Here is a 16,019-nt window from a genome sequence, read left to right on the forward strand (position 1 = left end):
CTATGCACCCATGCTAGAAGAAATGAAGCTTAAAGCTTCATATTGAATGTACAGCATGAGTAACAACTAAATGACAGGGATAATAAATACTGACGGATAATTTTTTCAAGAATGCTTTTGGAGATAAAGTACTGATCAAAATGCCCTAAGAGTATAAACCCGGACTAACAAGCTTACAGAATCACTGCAGAGTAATGTTTTCTGCTTTTAGAGCTTCCACAGCCCTTTTTCAAGTTTCCACTATAGTGAAAGCAGTACTGTTAGATTTCACAAGGGAATGGAAACATTTATACATGATGCTTTTTGGACTACCTATAAAAGATAGTACTATATCCATCTTACATGTTTTCAAAAAGTGTAATGGCACTCAGTTTCTTAATTACGCAAATACAAATATCTTGACAATGTAAGTAACCTCGTATCTATTAGCTGAACATTCATCTAACCAGAAATCTACTGTTCTGGCAACAAAACTACCTTAAAAGATTTCTGGACAGGTGTGGTGGCTCACGCCTGTAATCCCCACACTTTGGGAGGGCAAGGCAGGCGGATCACGAGGTCAGGAGATGGAGACCATCCTGGCCAATATGAAACCCATCTCTACCAAAATACAAAAAATTAGCTGGACGTGGTAGTGCGCCGGTAGTCCCAGCTACTCGGGAGGCCGAGGCAGGAGAACTGCTTGAATCTGGGAAGCGGAGGTTGCAGTGAACCAAGATTGTGCCACTGCACTCAAACCTGGTGACAGTACGAGACTCCATCTTAGGAAAAAAAAACAAAAAAACCCCACAAGATCTCTGACCCAACTGCAGAACTTTTTACTCATTCAAAAACATGTTTGAGCTGGCGCAAGGTGGCTCATGCCTGTAATCCCAGCACTTTGGGAGGCCGAGGCAGGTGGATCACCTGAGGTCAGGAGTTCCAAGACTAGCCTGGCCAACATGGTGAAACCCTGTCTCTACTAAAAATACAAAAATTAGCCAGGCATAGTGGTGTGTGTCTGTAATCCCAGCTACCAGGGAGGCTGAGGCAAGACAATCACTTGAACCCAGGAGGCAGGGGTTGCAGTGAGCCGAGATCATGCCACTGCACTCCTGCCTGGGACACAGAGCAAGACTCTGTCTCAAAAAAAAAAAACAACAAAAAAAGTTTGGCCCCACAGGTAAAAAATCAAGTTTTTTTTTCTTGTGACACATACAATTTAAAATTTTACACACATTTCTGTTTCACCTTTTAGTTGGGTTCAAAAAAGCGAAAAACTTTAACTGATCAAAGCATGGTTTATGTTCAAGATAATTCCCTACATTAACAGTACCACTTAGAAAAGTGTACGAAATTCAACTAACATAAAAATACTTGGTGTTCCTGTTTTTAATTAAACAAACATTATCTGTGAAGTACCTCTGTAAATGTTTTAAAAGTAGAAGAATCATATTAGCTCCAAACATATTAAGTATATATAAAAGTACAGAGAACCTTTAATACCTACAAAGTATTTAATAACATTCGGCTCTTAAGGACAGAACAAGTATAAGAATAGTATTCCAAAACAACCCAATGTAACCATATCAAACATTATGCAATTTTTTTCTCCAAACCAATTCTTATTATGGTTAATATAGAATTCCAAATTAACATAAACTATGGAATATCTTTTTTAAAGGTGATAATTTAAAATTTTATTCTAAACCCAACAACTCTGTTACACTGTCAAAATGTTATAAAGTTTTCGTTGGCTACTTTACCTGGGCTCCTTCTCCATGGTATAAGCAATTCACCACATTATCTAATAAGTTGATATCCAGTTTTTGGCTGAAATCGAGCAGCTGACGAGCTGCATGGTCTGCTAACATTGTCATAATTGCTGGCATAGATTACTGAAAATAAAGAAAAAACATTGAAGCTGCCTATGAAGTTCTGGAATTATCAAAAACTTCCTACAAGTTATTTTACTTCAATCATGTTATTACAAATATTTTAATGAATACTTTAGAGACTTTAATTACAAAAAACAGATAGTAAAAGCAAGTAACATAAGCTGAAATTACTTAGCTATTTGATAATTACATAAATTATTACGGTCCATTCAACTTTTCTAGTGTTTTGTTTATACACCAGAAAGACTCTTCTATTCTACTAACATTTATAAAGTATGCTAACCTATTATTTAAATGCATCCACTATTAGGATTTTATGGTCCTAAAACATGATACAGTTCAGTATCTTGATATCCAAACTTCTTAAGCAAGTAGGATTAAGTTCAAGTGAATGTGTTTTTCTTTTCTTCCCAACTAGGATCTTCTGGATAACTCAGTAAAAGCTCACTTCACAATATCTTAACTTTATAAAAATAATTCTATAAAGACAGAATGGGCTGAGTGCAGTGGCTCACACCTGTAATCCCAGCACTTTGGGAGGCCGAGGTGGGCGGATCACCGAGGTCAAGAGTTCCAGACCAGCCTGGCCAACAATGGCAAAACCCCATCTCTACTAAAAATACAAAAATTAGTCAGGCGTGGAGGCAGGCGCCTGTAATCCCAGCTACTCGGGAGGCTGAGGCAGGAGAACTGCTTGAACCCAGGAGATGGAGGTTGCAGTGAGCCAAGATGCGTCACCCCACTCCAGCCTGGGCAACAGAATTGAGACTCCATCTCAAAAAACAAACAAACAAACAAAGACAGAATGACGTTAAAAATCAAAATATGGATATACAGTAATTCCTATCGTCTACAGCAATGGTTAGCAGGAACCAGAAGTCTAACATATCTTGGTATAAATCCCCTTAGCCTCTACAGAAATAACTTAGTTTCTACACTCAAACCATTCAAATTGTTTCAACCCTCAATGAATTGGGGGGATTGAAATTACATCTACAAACATATTTACTGAATATATAATCTAGGAAAAAAAACTTTACGGGCAATATGCCTGACAAGATTCACTGGCAAGTTAAAAGCTGTAAAAGCCTGCCCATTCCCAAATAAAAAAGAATTCTAAGAGAAAAATGAGCTACTTCGCCAAAATATGTACTGGTTAAAACCTACTAGTTCATATGCAATGCTATTCTTTTAAGAGGATTCTACTCTAAGATGCTGGCACACATCCAACTTTTTGTTGCCCAGAATTATAAAAAATATCTTTCCTCTGCTTTTCTTCAAAGCCAATGCCACTCAAACCTAACTGGTTAAGCCAGTAGTCCTTAACCTTTTTTGGGGTCTAAGATGCCTGAGACTCTGAGGAACCAATAGCTCTAACCTAGTTTTTAAAAACTCATGATTTTGTATACAATTATAGAGGATTCAGGACATCCTGAAAGCCATCCATGGCACCCCCGGTTTAGTGTATTTAGAACTAACAAGGTCAGATCTCCGCTTCTTCCCATTTTAGGAACTTTCGTGGACCAGAAAATGAGTAGCTAATTTCTTTACACTGTATTTGGACAAACTAGCTTGGCAGGGGGGAAAAAAAGGCGTTAATTCCTGGCTATTTTATAACAGCTTAAAAATGTCCATAACAATAATGGCAGCAATTTCAATTTTAATGCAAATGTATTATTTAAATATAACGTCTGTTACAACAGATTAGAACTCCAAAAAATGAGTCACCTATGACTGACATGATGTAAAAATAATGTGAAACTCAAGAAATTAGGAGTTCAAGAATTGGTCCATTATTAGACTTCAAAATATTTTGTAGTAGGCATTAAACAAACTTTTTTAAACAGCAGGATACTTGTTACACACCACAAAAAAAACCCTTTAAGATCTAAAAACTGAGAGGAAATATATATTCCACAAATGAATGTGTAAACTCTCCACCTTCAACTACTATAAAATTTAAAAGATCAGAACAATCTTAATTATTTGAGGCTTAAAAGCAATGTCCACAAAGCATCAAGATCTACGTATCAGAAGTTTTCAAATATTTCGGTTAAATATTGAACAAACTTTTCACCTATTTACTCCTACAATAGTTTAATGCCAAAACAAAAAAGGATTAAGAAAATGACTCTTCCAAGTTTCACTTTCAAATACACTGTCCTTATAGAATTCTCCGAACTAGACTGATGTGAAAAACGAGATTTAGAATAGAAGGATTTAAATACAGTAGTTTGCCATCCTTAGAACTAGCGGCTGTCTTCGAAATGACCTACCTATTCTTGAACTGTACATAGTACAGAAATGGCGGCTTTGTGGTCAATGCCAAGCACATTTAGTCCCCCAAATCAAGCCGCTTCCAAAACATTCTTTCCACTAACAGCAGCGTCCCACACTTAAGATACACAATCAGACAGCAAACAAGTCAAAGAGGGAGAGGTGTAACCACGAACGCTCATTCCCGTTGGGCTCTTCAATCCTAAAATCCACTCACTGGATAACATACACTAGGGATTATCCAGCTTAATGGATAATGTTGTGACTCTACAAGTGACCCCCAATGCCAGTTCCTATCCAAAACCCAGGAAATCACAACCGTTGCTTAATAACTTCACACTAGGTGAAAAAAAAAACAAGTCGCTACAAGGCGAAAGACTGACTGCTCCTTAGGTGTGTGGGCAACCGCCTGCTTCATTCAGGAGAAACACACCTCACTAGGGCCCGCCCTCCCCTGGCTTCCCACCCGAACCGATTTGCAGCCCTTCTAACTATAGCACACGGGAGCACGCACTCACCCCGCCCATACTCGGAGGAGGCATTTAGACCAGGCGCCTTAAGTTCAACGCCCCTTTCTCTATGCAGCATGGCCTCGGCGTGATCAGAGGAGGTCCGGGCTGAGCCAGTACTGAATGCTTCCTCTACTACACCACTTCCCCCCACCCAACCCAAACTCAGATATCGGAATGAAGGAGAATCAGGGCATCCTCCACTGTACGAGGCCAGCAGTAAATGGTTTAACCAACTTATCACACTCAAACCCCTGAAAAGGAACTACAAGACGGAATCCCATGTGCAGGCCCCTGAAAAATTCATCTTTCCTACTTCACATGCCACTCTGCAAAAAACCGGAGAGCTTTCGAGTTTCCTTGCTGGAGGAACAGGGAGTCGGCAGCCCCTCCCTCCCCCATCCCAAGCTCTCCACCGAGGGGGCCACGTGATGCAGGCGGACGTTTCAATGCTGCTGCACTAAATATTTCTGGAAACTTCCACTCCTAATAATTTACAGAGATGTTCCTGAAATCACCCCAACTTCTCCCCAGCCCGTGGGGCTGGGGAAGCCCTTCCACCCCGCGCGGGGCCCCGCTTCACTATCACGCTCCTCGCCTTCCTCCACCGCCACCCGCACACGCGAATGACCCAGCAAGCGCTCCCCTCCCGCGGCCGCCTCCCCGCCTCCATCCCCCAGCGGCAAAAGCGGCTCCATTCAATCGCAGGCTCCGCTGTGGGCCCGGCGCGCCCCCGGCCCGCCCGCCGCCTCCTGGGCTCGCTTCCCGCGACCGCCGCGCCCCACGCTGGCCTCCTCCCGCCCGGCCGCGCCGCCGCCCGACCCTCGGCCCCAAAGACACAGTCGACTTACCCAGAGATTGAACCAACTGCTCCTTCCTTCCTTGTCGGGGGATTAGGGCCAGGGAAGGTGGGGAGGGGGAGAGGGGACGAATCAAGGTGGGTTTCACAGTTTTCCCACCTTAAAAAAGGAAATTAAAAAAACGGAGAGGAAAAGGGCAAAAAGAGCTCAATAATATTTACTATTTCAGGGACGCTTCCCCCCAACACACACACCCACCCGCCCCCCAAAAAAGAAGGGGAATTAATCTGGGGAATAAATGCTCCCGCCCGGCTGGGGAGTGAGGGAAGGGGGAGGGAACCGGGTCAAGTCCCAAAGATTCAGCCCCAGGGGGACCCTCCAGCCACAGGCAGCAGCAGAAGCGGCAGGAGTAGGGGGTGTAGAGTCCACACGGCCGGGGGGACGCTCTGCTGCCAGTTGCAGTCCGACTCCCCCCTACCAAAACACGGCTCCCTCTCTCACGCGGCTCCGGCGCTGGGCCCCCCCCAGGCTCGCCTAAACTTTCCCCCCTTCTCTCGCTCCTCAGCGACTGGTGGTTCCCCCCTCCCCCTCTGGGTGGTTGCACGGACTGCAGCAGCAAAGACTGGAACAGGCACCGCCGCCGGGGCTGTAGCTACTGTTGCTCTTGCTGATGCTGTAGCTCCCGCTGCTCCTGCCGCGGCCGCTGCAGCCGCTTCTCCCCCTCCTCCTAGTGCCTCAAACTCGGAACCGGTTGAAACCGGTTCAGACTGGGAGATTCCATCTCGGTTGAGTTTTCAGCCCATGGCGCCGCGGAGCGTTTGGAACCTGGGCCTCCGCCCCCAGCCCGCCCTCCTATTGGTCAGTTCCAGCTACAGCCGTGCCATGAGCCTATCTCTCATTGGCCTGAGCGCCAGTCAATCCCACCTCAAGGCTCCACACGAGCCCGCCGCTTCGGCCCCCGCCTCTTTTCAGCAGCGATTTGCCCGCAGAGTGGGGGAGGGGAAGTGGGGAGGGTCGAAAGGCAAGAGGAGAGGGGTGGAGGAGGAGGAGGTGGGACGAAGAGCAGGGCTGAGTAGAAAAGAGAGCGAAGGAAAGCCGCGTGGAGGATTCGTTCGAACGAGCTGTCAATCAAGGGCAGCCCGCCCTCGAGCTCTCGACTTCCCTTCCCCCTGCGGCCCTCACCCTCCCAGTGCCTAGTTCGCAGGCCCGGCCTTTCCCGCCCGCTCATTGGCTGGGCGCCTTCGGTGACGGAGAGGGTGGGGCGCAGCTCGTGAGCTAGTGGCGGCGCGAGTTTGATCGCGGCGCGCGGCGGTGTTCGATCTGCTTTTCCCGGACTCGGCCGGCCCGCCCCCACCGGCTCCCGCCAAGCTGCGGGGGCCTGAGCCCGCGGGAATTAGGATCCGCCCCTCAAATGGGGGATGCGTTCGGAAAAGGGATGGCACACCCAGTTGTTTTGAACTCTCGGAGGGGTGGAGAAAGGAGGGAAAGGAACACTTCCGAGGCCAATTGTAGGCCCCAGACCTCTAATCCGTTTTAGAGGCCTGGGTTGTGCCAGGTAGCTGAGAGAGAGGTTGGGTTGAGGCGCAGGGCGTGCATTCTTGGCGCCTCGTGATCTTCTCAGGGTCTCGGAAAATATATCGAAATATTTCTTGGGAAAGTCTTAAAATTTCAACTCTGTCTCCCCAGGCTGGAATTTGGCCGCTTCGACAACCAACCTTTCCTGAAAACCAAAACATTGTAATTCCAGGTGATTGGTTTGACAGCGCATGTTTTGGCTGGGTGAGCTTGCATGCCAACTACATCCCACCTGGTGCCCTTGATCTGCAACACTCAGATTTTCCTTTCACCCTAGCGGCACTTCACGTACTAAATCATCACCAAATAGTATTTTCTGTGAAAGTCACATGCACGTTGTCTTTCACGTGGTTGCGTCTCTTGTTTGTTCCCAAGCGTCCTCCAAATCAGCTTTACAGATTGTTCTTTGCTTAAGAGCAAATAGCCCACCAAAATTTACTAGGCCGTTTGTGCCACCAAGAGGTAGATAAATGGTTTATTGAAGTAATACAATTTTCTTTAGCAAATGTTCGTTCACGATGGACTATGACTAACTTCAAAGCACCACTTATTCTAACTCCCCCTCCAATAAAGAAAAACCCAACAACTCAATGTTTAGATGCACCAGAATGATTTTGGATGATTTTCAGACCTAAGTTTTTATTCATTACATAAATGAATAATATCAAGCCATTTTATATACATATATACATTCATATATGAAGTACTATGTATGATAAGTGATGTACAGTTGGCCCTCTATCCGTGGGTTCCCCATCCCAATTTCAACCAGCCCTGGGTGGAAAATATTTAAAAAATAATACAATAAAAATAATACAAAATAAAATGCAATGCAGTATATTTATATAGCATTTACATTGTATAAGGCATTATAAGCAATGTAGAGATGATTTAAAGTTTACATCATATAAGCTATTATAAGCAATCTAGAGACTGAAGTGTAACGGGAAGTTTACAAATACAGCATATGCAAATACAGTAAATCTTCACTTAACATGGTCATGGAGAGGATCTTGGAAACTGCGACTTTAAACACAAGGATAGGCCAGGCATGGTGGTTCATGCCTGTTATCCCAGCACTTTGGGAGGCGGAGCTGGGCAGATCACTTGAGGTCAGGAGTTCAAGACCAGCCTGGCCAACATGGTGAAACCCCTCTCTACTGAAGATAACAAAAATTAACCTGGCGTGGTGGTGGGTACTTGTAATCCCAGCTACTCGGGAGGTTAAGGCAGGAGAATGGCTGGAACCTGGGAGGCAGAGGCTGCAGTGAGCCAAGATCACGCTACTGCAGTTCAGCCTGGACAACAGAATGGGACTCCTCAAAACAAACAACAAAAAAACCCTAGAAGGACATATAACAAAATCAATTTTACCATAGGCCTGTAATCCCAGCATTTTGGGAGGCCAAGGTGGGAGGATCGCTTGAGCCCAGAAGTTCAAGACCAGCCTAGGCAACATGGCTAAACGTGGTCTCTACCAAAAATACAATAATTAGCTGGGCATAGTGGCATGCGCCTGTAATCTCAGCTACTCAGGAGGCTGAGGTGAAAGGATCACTTGAGCCCGAGAGTTTGAGGCTGCGTGAGCTGTGATGATGCCATCATGCCACTGTACACTCCAGCCTGGGTGATAGAGCGAGACCCTGTCTCAAAAAAAAATTACCAATCTAACGCCGGCAAAAGTATGATTGTGTATGATGCTAAAACAGGGTGAGAGAGAAAGGATCCCCCCCTTTTTTTTTTTTGGAAAAAGTGTCTCACTGTGTCTCTCCCAGGCTGAAAGGATCCTCCCTGACTCAGCCATCTGAGTAGCTGGGACTATAGACACATGCCAACATGCCTAGCTAGTTTTGTGTGTATATATATGTGTGTGTATTTTTTTTTTTTTTTTTTTGTAGAAAAGGGGTTTTCCCATGTTACCCAGGCTGATCTCAAACTCCTGTAGGCAAGCGATCCTCCTGCTTCAGCCTCACAGAGTGCTGGGATTGTAGGCCTGAGCCACCTTGCCCAGTCAGGATACTCATTTCAAGAAAAACTTGACCTGGGAAGATAAAGTCTGGGTTGCACCCCTATTTCTATCAAGCTCAATTTAGTGTGGAGAATGTTTATAGAAAATTATGAGTATTCTGTCAGTGAATAATCTACGTACAGTCTGTGAAGCCTCAAGTCAATCAGGAGCAGAATTAGCAGTTGTCTGCAGGTGAGTTGCTGCCTTTTGAGAACATAGTGAAAAAGTATGTGACAAAGCTGCTAAATCTAGGAGATACAGTTTGATAGTCTGAGAAATCTGTACAGTTCTTCTACGAGGTGACATTCAACAATGGATCCCAAGATTCTCTTACTCATGGAGAAATGAGAGAAGTATATCACTTAACTTGGACCATTCTCAGACAGGACAGAGGAAGCTATAGCTGTTTTGTTTGAAGTACTTCTAGGCCAAAAATAAAAATAATGACATGGGGTTATATGTCTGCTGCAACTGTCAGTTTAGGCTGCTGTAACAAAGTACCATAGTCTGGGTAGCTTAAACAACATTTATTTCTCACAATACTGGAGGCTGGAAGTGTGAGGCCAGAGTGTCAGCATGGTTTAGGTTCTGGCAAAGGCCCTTTTCAGGGTTGCAGACCGGTGACTTCTTCCTATACTTTCTTGTGAAGGGGAAAAAAATGGCTAGAGAGCTTTCGGGGGTCTCTTTTATAAAAGAGCGCTAACCTCATTCATGAGGACCCCACCCTCATGATCTACTGATCTCCCAAAGGCCATATCTCCTAATACCATCACATTAGGGTTTAGGATTTCAACATACTAGTTTTCAGGGAACACAAACATTCAGTCCATTGCAATATATAAGAAGCAAAATAGAGTAGGGAAACTAAAGTTGATACCTGTGGGTTGAAAAGATACGCCATTTCTTTCTTGCACAAAAACATCTCATTATGGGCCAGGCATGGTGGTGGCTCAGGCCTGTAATCCCAGCACTTTGGGAGACCAAGGCGGGTGGCTCACGAGGTCAGGAGTTCAAGACCATCCTGGCCAACATGGTGAAACCCTGTCTTTACTAAAAATACAAAAAGTAGCTGGGCGTGGTGGTGCGTGCCTGTAATCCCAGCTACTCGGGACGCTGAGGCAGGAGAATCGCTTGAACCAGGGAGTCAGAGGTTGCAGTAAGCTGAGATCATGCCACTGCACTGCGGCCTGGTGACGGAGTGAGACTCTGTCTCAAAAAATAATAATAATAAAATAAATAAAATAAATAAATAAATAAATAAATAAAAATAAAATGAGCTGGGTGAGGTGGCTCAGGCCTGTGATCCCAGGACTTTGGGAGGCTGAGGTGGGCAGATTACCTGAGGTCAGAAGTTTGAGACCAGCCTGGCCAACATGGTGAAATCCCATCTCTACAAAAATACAAAAAATTAGCCAGATGTGGTGGCACATGCCTGTAATATCAGTGCTTTGGGAGACTATTATGGGAGATCATTTGAGGCCAGGAGTTCAAGACCAGCCTGGGCAACATAAATAAGACTTTGGCTCTACAAAACTAAAAAAATTAACCCAGGCATGATGACGCATACCTGTGTCTTAGCTACTCAAGAGACTGAGGCAGGGGGATCCCCTGAGCCCAGGAGTCAGGCTACGATGAGCTATAATCAAGCCACTGCACTCCAGCCTGTGCAGCAGAGCAAGACTGTCTTTAAAAAAAAGAAAAATGGTATAGGGAGTCATGGAAAAATGTGAAAAATAAAAGAAAAAAAGAGAAAAATCAGAAAAAACCCTGTCTTATCAGGTGCTCTGACTAGAAAAAAATGAAGAATCTACAGCAAAGTCAGTGAATCTATTTCAGTAGTTCTCAAACTGAGGGCAGTTCCCCCCTGCCGAAGACATTTAGCAATTAAGTGTTGTCTATCAAAACAACACTGTCAGCTAATGTCAGAATGAGAGCACACTACAGGTAGATCAGAAGGTGAAGTATATCAGAAGTATAATAACAGCTAACATGGAAACACTTTTGGTTCTTGCAGCTGGTTGGGGAGGGGGTGCCATAGACATCTAGTGGCAGAGGCCAGGAGTGCTGTGAAACATACTGCAATGCATAGGATAGCCCCCTATGTCAAAGAATGAGAAGCCTACGATGTCAATATGCAGAGATTGAGAAACTCTGATCTATTTATAAATATTTTAAATTATCCTAGCCCAATAAAGGGGAGAAGAGAGAGCGAGAGAAAACGAGTACATGAGCAAGTACACTGTACCTCAACAAGGTCAGTGCTGCTTTTATTTTTATTTTTATATATTTATTTTTGAGGCAGGGGCTCGTTCTGTCACCCAGGCTGGAGTACAGTGGCACAATCACAATTCACTGAAGCCTCAACCTCCCTGGCTCCAAGTGGTCCTCCTGCTTCAGCCTCCTGAGTAGCTGAGACTGCAGGTGTGCACCACTGCACCCAGATAATTTGTTTTATTTTCTGTAGCAACAGGGTCTCACCATGTTGCTGAGGCTGGTCTCAAACTTGTGAGTTCAAGCAATCCTCCAGCCTTGGCCTCCCAAAGTGCTGGGATTATAGGCATGAGCCCCAGGGCCCAGCCCTGGGAGATGTTTTAAAATGTATTTTTAGAGCTGAAGAAATTCCTCTCTGAAGAGATCAAATCATCATCATAAATGCATTAATAGCAAATTCTCAGTACTTTCCCTGCTTTCAGGTGGTATTATGTTTAAACCATTTCAAGCTGGTTTCTACGTGCTTATTGAGAATGTCAGATCAAATAGCAGATAGACTATAAGCCCAGACAGATGAGGAGGTGAAGGTAATTATAATAGCTAACATTTATTGGGCACTTATTATGTGCCAGGAACTTTCTTTTTTTTCTTTTTTTTTTTTTCTTTTCTTCTTCTTTTTTCTTTTGAGATGGAATCTCGCTCTGTCACCCAGGCTGGAGTGCAGTGGCGCGATCTTGGCTCACTGTAAGTTCTGCCTCCTGGGTTCACGCTTTTCTCCTGCCTCAGCCTCCCGAGTAGATGGGACTACAGGCACCTGCCACCACGCCTGGCTAATTTTTTGTATTTTTTTAGTAGAGACAGGATTTCACCGCGTTAGCCAGGATGGTCTTGATCTCCTGACCTCGTGATACACCCACCTCGGCCTCCCAAACTGCTGGGATTACAGGTGTGAGCCACCACGCCCGTCCTGTGCCAGGAACTTTTCTAAACATGTTATAATATCTATTCATTTAATTTTCACAACAGTCCAATGACGTAGTCATTATTATTGCCATTTTAAGATGAGGAAATAAATACAGAAAGTTAAGGTATTTGAGAATAAAATGAAAAGAATTCAAGGATATCCCAGAAAATAATTAATAACCTAATTGAATGAATGAAATGTGAAGTAGTTTCCTAGAAGGAATAAACTTTTAGTTTTTATTTCTTTCCCTTCCTTTCTATTCAAATATAAATTCCAGAATATTAAGTAAAAGAAATTCGATTCACTACTACTTATTTATTTAATATTTATTTAACCATGCTATTGTCTTTTTTTCTTTTTCTTTTTTTGAGATAGGGCTCTCACTCTATCAACCAGGCTGGGAGTGCTGTGACACAACCACAGCTTACTGCAGCCTCAACCTCCCAGGCTCAAGCAATCCTTCCCCATCAGCCTCCCAAGTAGCTGGGACTACAGGTGCATGCAATTACACCCAGCTAATTTTTGTATTTTTTGTAGAGACAGGGTTTTGCCATGTTGCCCAGACTGGCCTCGAACTCCTGGGCTCAAGCAGTTCACCTGCTTGGGCCTCCCAAAGTGCTGGGATTACAGGCATGAGTCGTCGTGCTCAATCCTATTATCTTTACCTAGGGAAATGCAAAAGTAAAAAATTTATTTCAATAACTGGTATAACATTTGCCCAGGCACTGAAAATTGCCACAGTTCATGAAATATTTTCTTAAGAGTGGTATAGCATTATTTGGCAGTACAACTCTTTATTCGTAATGTTACTAGAATCTGAAGATTTTCAATATTTAAAACACTTTTAACATGAAAAGTGAAATGAAAAATATTACATAAATATATGAGCCATTACAGTCGTAATTTCAGCAGTTGAATCCCCGTAGATGAAAGTGTATGCCAGTTAGCTAAAAAAAAAAGTAAAATGATATATATGTATAAAGGATCCCTGACCCTAACTTTGGATGGTGTGACACAATTTTTCACCTCTATGATGGGGTATAGAAGTAATTTCCATTCAGTAGAAACTGTACTTTGAGTCCCCATACAGTGTTCAATAAATTACATGACATATTCCACACTGTTTTTTTTTTTTTTTTTCAGACGGAGTCTTGCTCTGTCACCCAGGCTGGAGTTCAATGGCATAATCTTGGCTCACTGAAACCTCCACCTCCTGGGTTCAAGCGACTCTCCTGCCTCAGTCTCCTGAGTAGCTGGAATTACACGCATGCGCCACTACTGCCCGGCTAATTTTTGTATGTTTAGTAGAGATGGGGTTTCACCATATTAGTCATGCTGGTCTTGAACTCCTGACCTCGTGATCCACCTGCCTCGGCCTCCCAAAGTGCTGGGATTACAGGCATAAGCCACCGCAGCCGGCTGATATATCCAACACTTTATTATAAAATAGGCTTTGTGTTAGATGATCTTGCCCAACTATAGGCTATTGTAAGTGTTCTGAGTGCCTTTACTGTAGGCCAGCCTAAGCTATGATGTTTGGTAGATTATGTGTATTTCTTTTTTTTTTTTTTTGAGACAGAGTTTTGCTCTTGTAGCCCAGGCTGGAGTGCAATGGTGGGGTCTTGGCCCACTGTCACCTCCGTCTCCTGGGTTCGAGCGATTCTCCTGTCTTAGCCTCCCAAGTAGCTGGGATTACAGGCGCCTGCAACCATGCCTGGCTAATTTTTTGTATTTTTAGTAGAGACAGGTTTTCACCATGTTGGGCAGGCTTGTCTCGAACTCCTGACCTCAGGTGATCTGTCCACCTCGGCCTCCCAAAGTGCTGAGATTATAGACGTGAGCCACCGCGCCCGGCCTGGTTATGTGTGTTAAATACATTTTCAAGTTACTTGGCCGGGTGCGGTGGCTCACGCCTGTAATCCCTGCATTTTGGGAGGCTGATGTGTGTGGATCACAAGGTCAGGAGTTCGAGACCAGCCTGGCCAACATGGTAAAAACCCGTCTCTACTGAAAATACAAAAATGAGCTAGGCGTGGTGGCACATGCCTGTAATCCCAGCTACTCAGGAGGCTGAGGCAGGAGAATCGTTTGAACCTGGGAGGCAGAGGTTGCAGCGAGCCGAGATTGCACCACTGCACTACAGCCTGGACAACAGAGTGAAACTCTGTTTCAAAAAAGTAAAATTTTCAGCTCCTAAGTTGAAATGGTTTTATTGGGATGTAACCCATCATTTAAGTCCAGGAGCATTTGTATAAGCATAAGATCATAATATCCTTATTTACCAGCTCTTTTTATAATATTTATTCAATTCCATGGGTATGTAAAACATTTTTTGTTTATGAATACATTCATTCCTCTTCTCCTTTTTCTTTTCTTTTCTCCTTTTTTTTTTTCTTCTTCTTCTTTTTTTTTTTAATACAGAGTCTTAGTCTGTCACCCAGGCTGGAGTGCAGTGGCATGATCTTGGCTCAATACAACCTCTGCCTCCTGGGTTCAAGGTCCTGATTCTCGTGCCTTAGCCTCCAGAGTAGCTGGGATTACAAGCACCCATCACCACGCCTGGCTAATTTTTGTATTTTTGGTAGAGACAGGGTTTCGCCATGTTACCTAGGCTGGTCTAGAACTTCTGGCCTCAAGTGATCCACTCACCTCAGCTTCCCAAAGTGATGGAATTACAGGTGTGAGCCACCATGCCCAGCTTCCCTCTTTCTTTTCACTTGGTAATATTAAAAAAGAAAAAAGGAGGGCTCTTGGAATTGAAGAAATCAAGGAAAATTCTCTTCTCACTAAACACTTCCCCAAAAAACATTGTGAAGGTTGTCAAAGGGGCTTTTTTTAAAACTAGGCTTTGAATCTTGGATACTTACTCTTTTCTAGATGAATACAATAATCTGCTGGATATCAAGTAGTAGTAGTTGTTGCTTGTAAGAAAACAACTGAATTTACCATTTATCAGTATCTACTACTTGCCAGATGCTTTGTGTATATATATAGAGAGAGAGAGAGAGAAAGAGAGAGAGTCATAAATAACTCAGAAATAGGGCCAAAGTCATTTAAAATTTCTAAATGTTTGAATGTCTAATAAAATTAAAAGTGAGATTTTAAAAATCTTGTTTACAGTGAAATCTTGCTTATGCCATAACACCATGAATCCAGAGAATGTATGATTTTATAAATTTAAACTAAAATATTTTCCTGATTTATCCAGATAAGTATTTCATGGCACCTTTTTTTTTTTTTTTTTTTTTTTCCTGAGGCAGAGACTCGCTCTGTTGCCCAGGCTATAGTACAATGGCATGGTCTCGGTTCACTGTAACCTCTGCCTCCCAGGTTCAAGCCATTCTCCTGCCCTTAGTCTCCCAGGTAGCTGGGATTACAGGCGTGTGCCACCATGCCTGGCTAGTTTTTATTATTTATTTTTTTATTTTTGAGATGGCATCTCCCTCTCTTGCCCAGGCTGGAGTGCAGTGGAGTGACCTCAGCTCACTGCAAGCTCCGCCTCCCGGGTTCACACCATTTTCCTGCCTCAGCCTCCCGAGTAGCTGGGACTACAGGCGCCTGCCACCACGCCCGGCTAATTTTTTTGTATTTTTAGTAGAGACAGAGTTTCACCGTGTTAGCTAGGATGGTCTCGAGCTCCTGATCTCGTGATCTCTGCCCACCTTGGCCTCCCAAAGTGTTGGGATTACAGGCGTGAGCCACTGCGTCCAGCCATGCCCGGCTAGGTTTTGTATTTTTGGAGGAGACAGGGTTTCACCATGTTGGCCAGGCTGGTTTTGAACTCTTGACCTCAGGTGT

General features: G+C 43.9%; 1 protein-coding gene and 1 long non-coding RNA gene across 4 annotated transcripts in view; both read right to left on the reverse strand.

Moving 5' to 3' along the window:
* XPO1 (exportin 1) overlaps window positions 1-6,297 on the reverse strand; it is a 60,321-nt gene extending 54,024 nt beyond the window's left edge. For 2 of the 3 annotated variants that reach the window (XM_038007006.2, XM_007970499.3), the window contains exons 1-2: window positions 5,515-6,297; window positions 1,746-1,877 (exon numbers count right to left, since the gene is read on the reverse strand). In XM_038007006.2, coding sequence (XP_037862934.1) covers window positions 1,746-1,871 — 126 coding nt within the window. In that variant the 5' untranslated portion in view covers window positions 1,872-1,877; window positions 5,515-6,297. The remainder of the gene's footprint in view (window positions 1-1,745; window positions 1,878-5,514) is intronic. The other variant, XM_073023029.1, reaches the window with a different exon arrangement.
* Window positions 6,298-12,469: 6,172 nt separating this feature from the next.
* The window catches only part of LOC103220189 (uncharacterized), a 145,891-nt gene continuing 142,341 nt past the window's right edge, over window positions 12,470-16,019 (reverse strand). The window contains exon 5 of the long non-coding RNA XR_492276.3: window positions 12,470-12,886. This is a non-coding gene — a long non-coding RNA (uncharacterized lncRNA). The remainder of the gene's footprint in view (window positions 12,887-16,019) is intronic.

Source organism: Chlorocebus sabaeus, chromosome 14, assembly GCF_047675955.1.
Source record: "Chlorocebus sabaeus isolate Y175 chromosome 14, mChlSab1.0.hap1, whole genome shotgun sequence".
Lineage (NCBI taxonomy): Eukaryota > Metazoa > Chordata > Mammalia > Primates > Cercopithecidae > Chlorocebus > Chlorocebus sabaeus.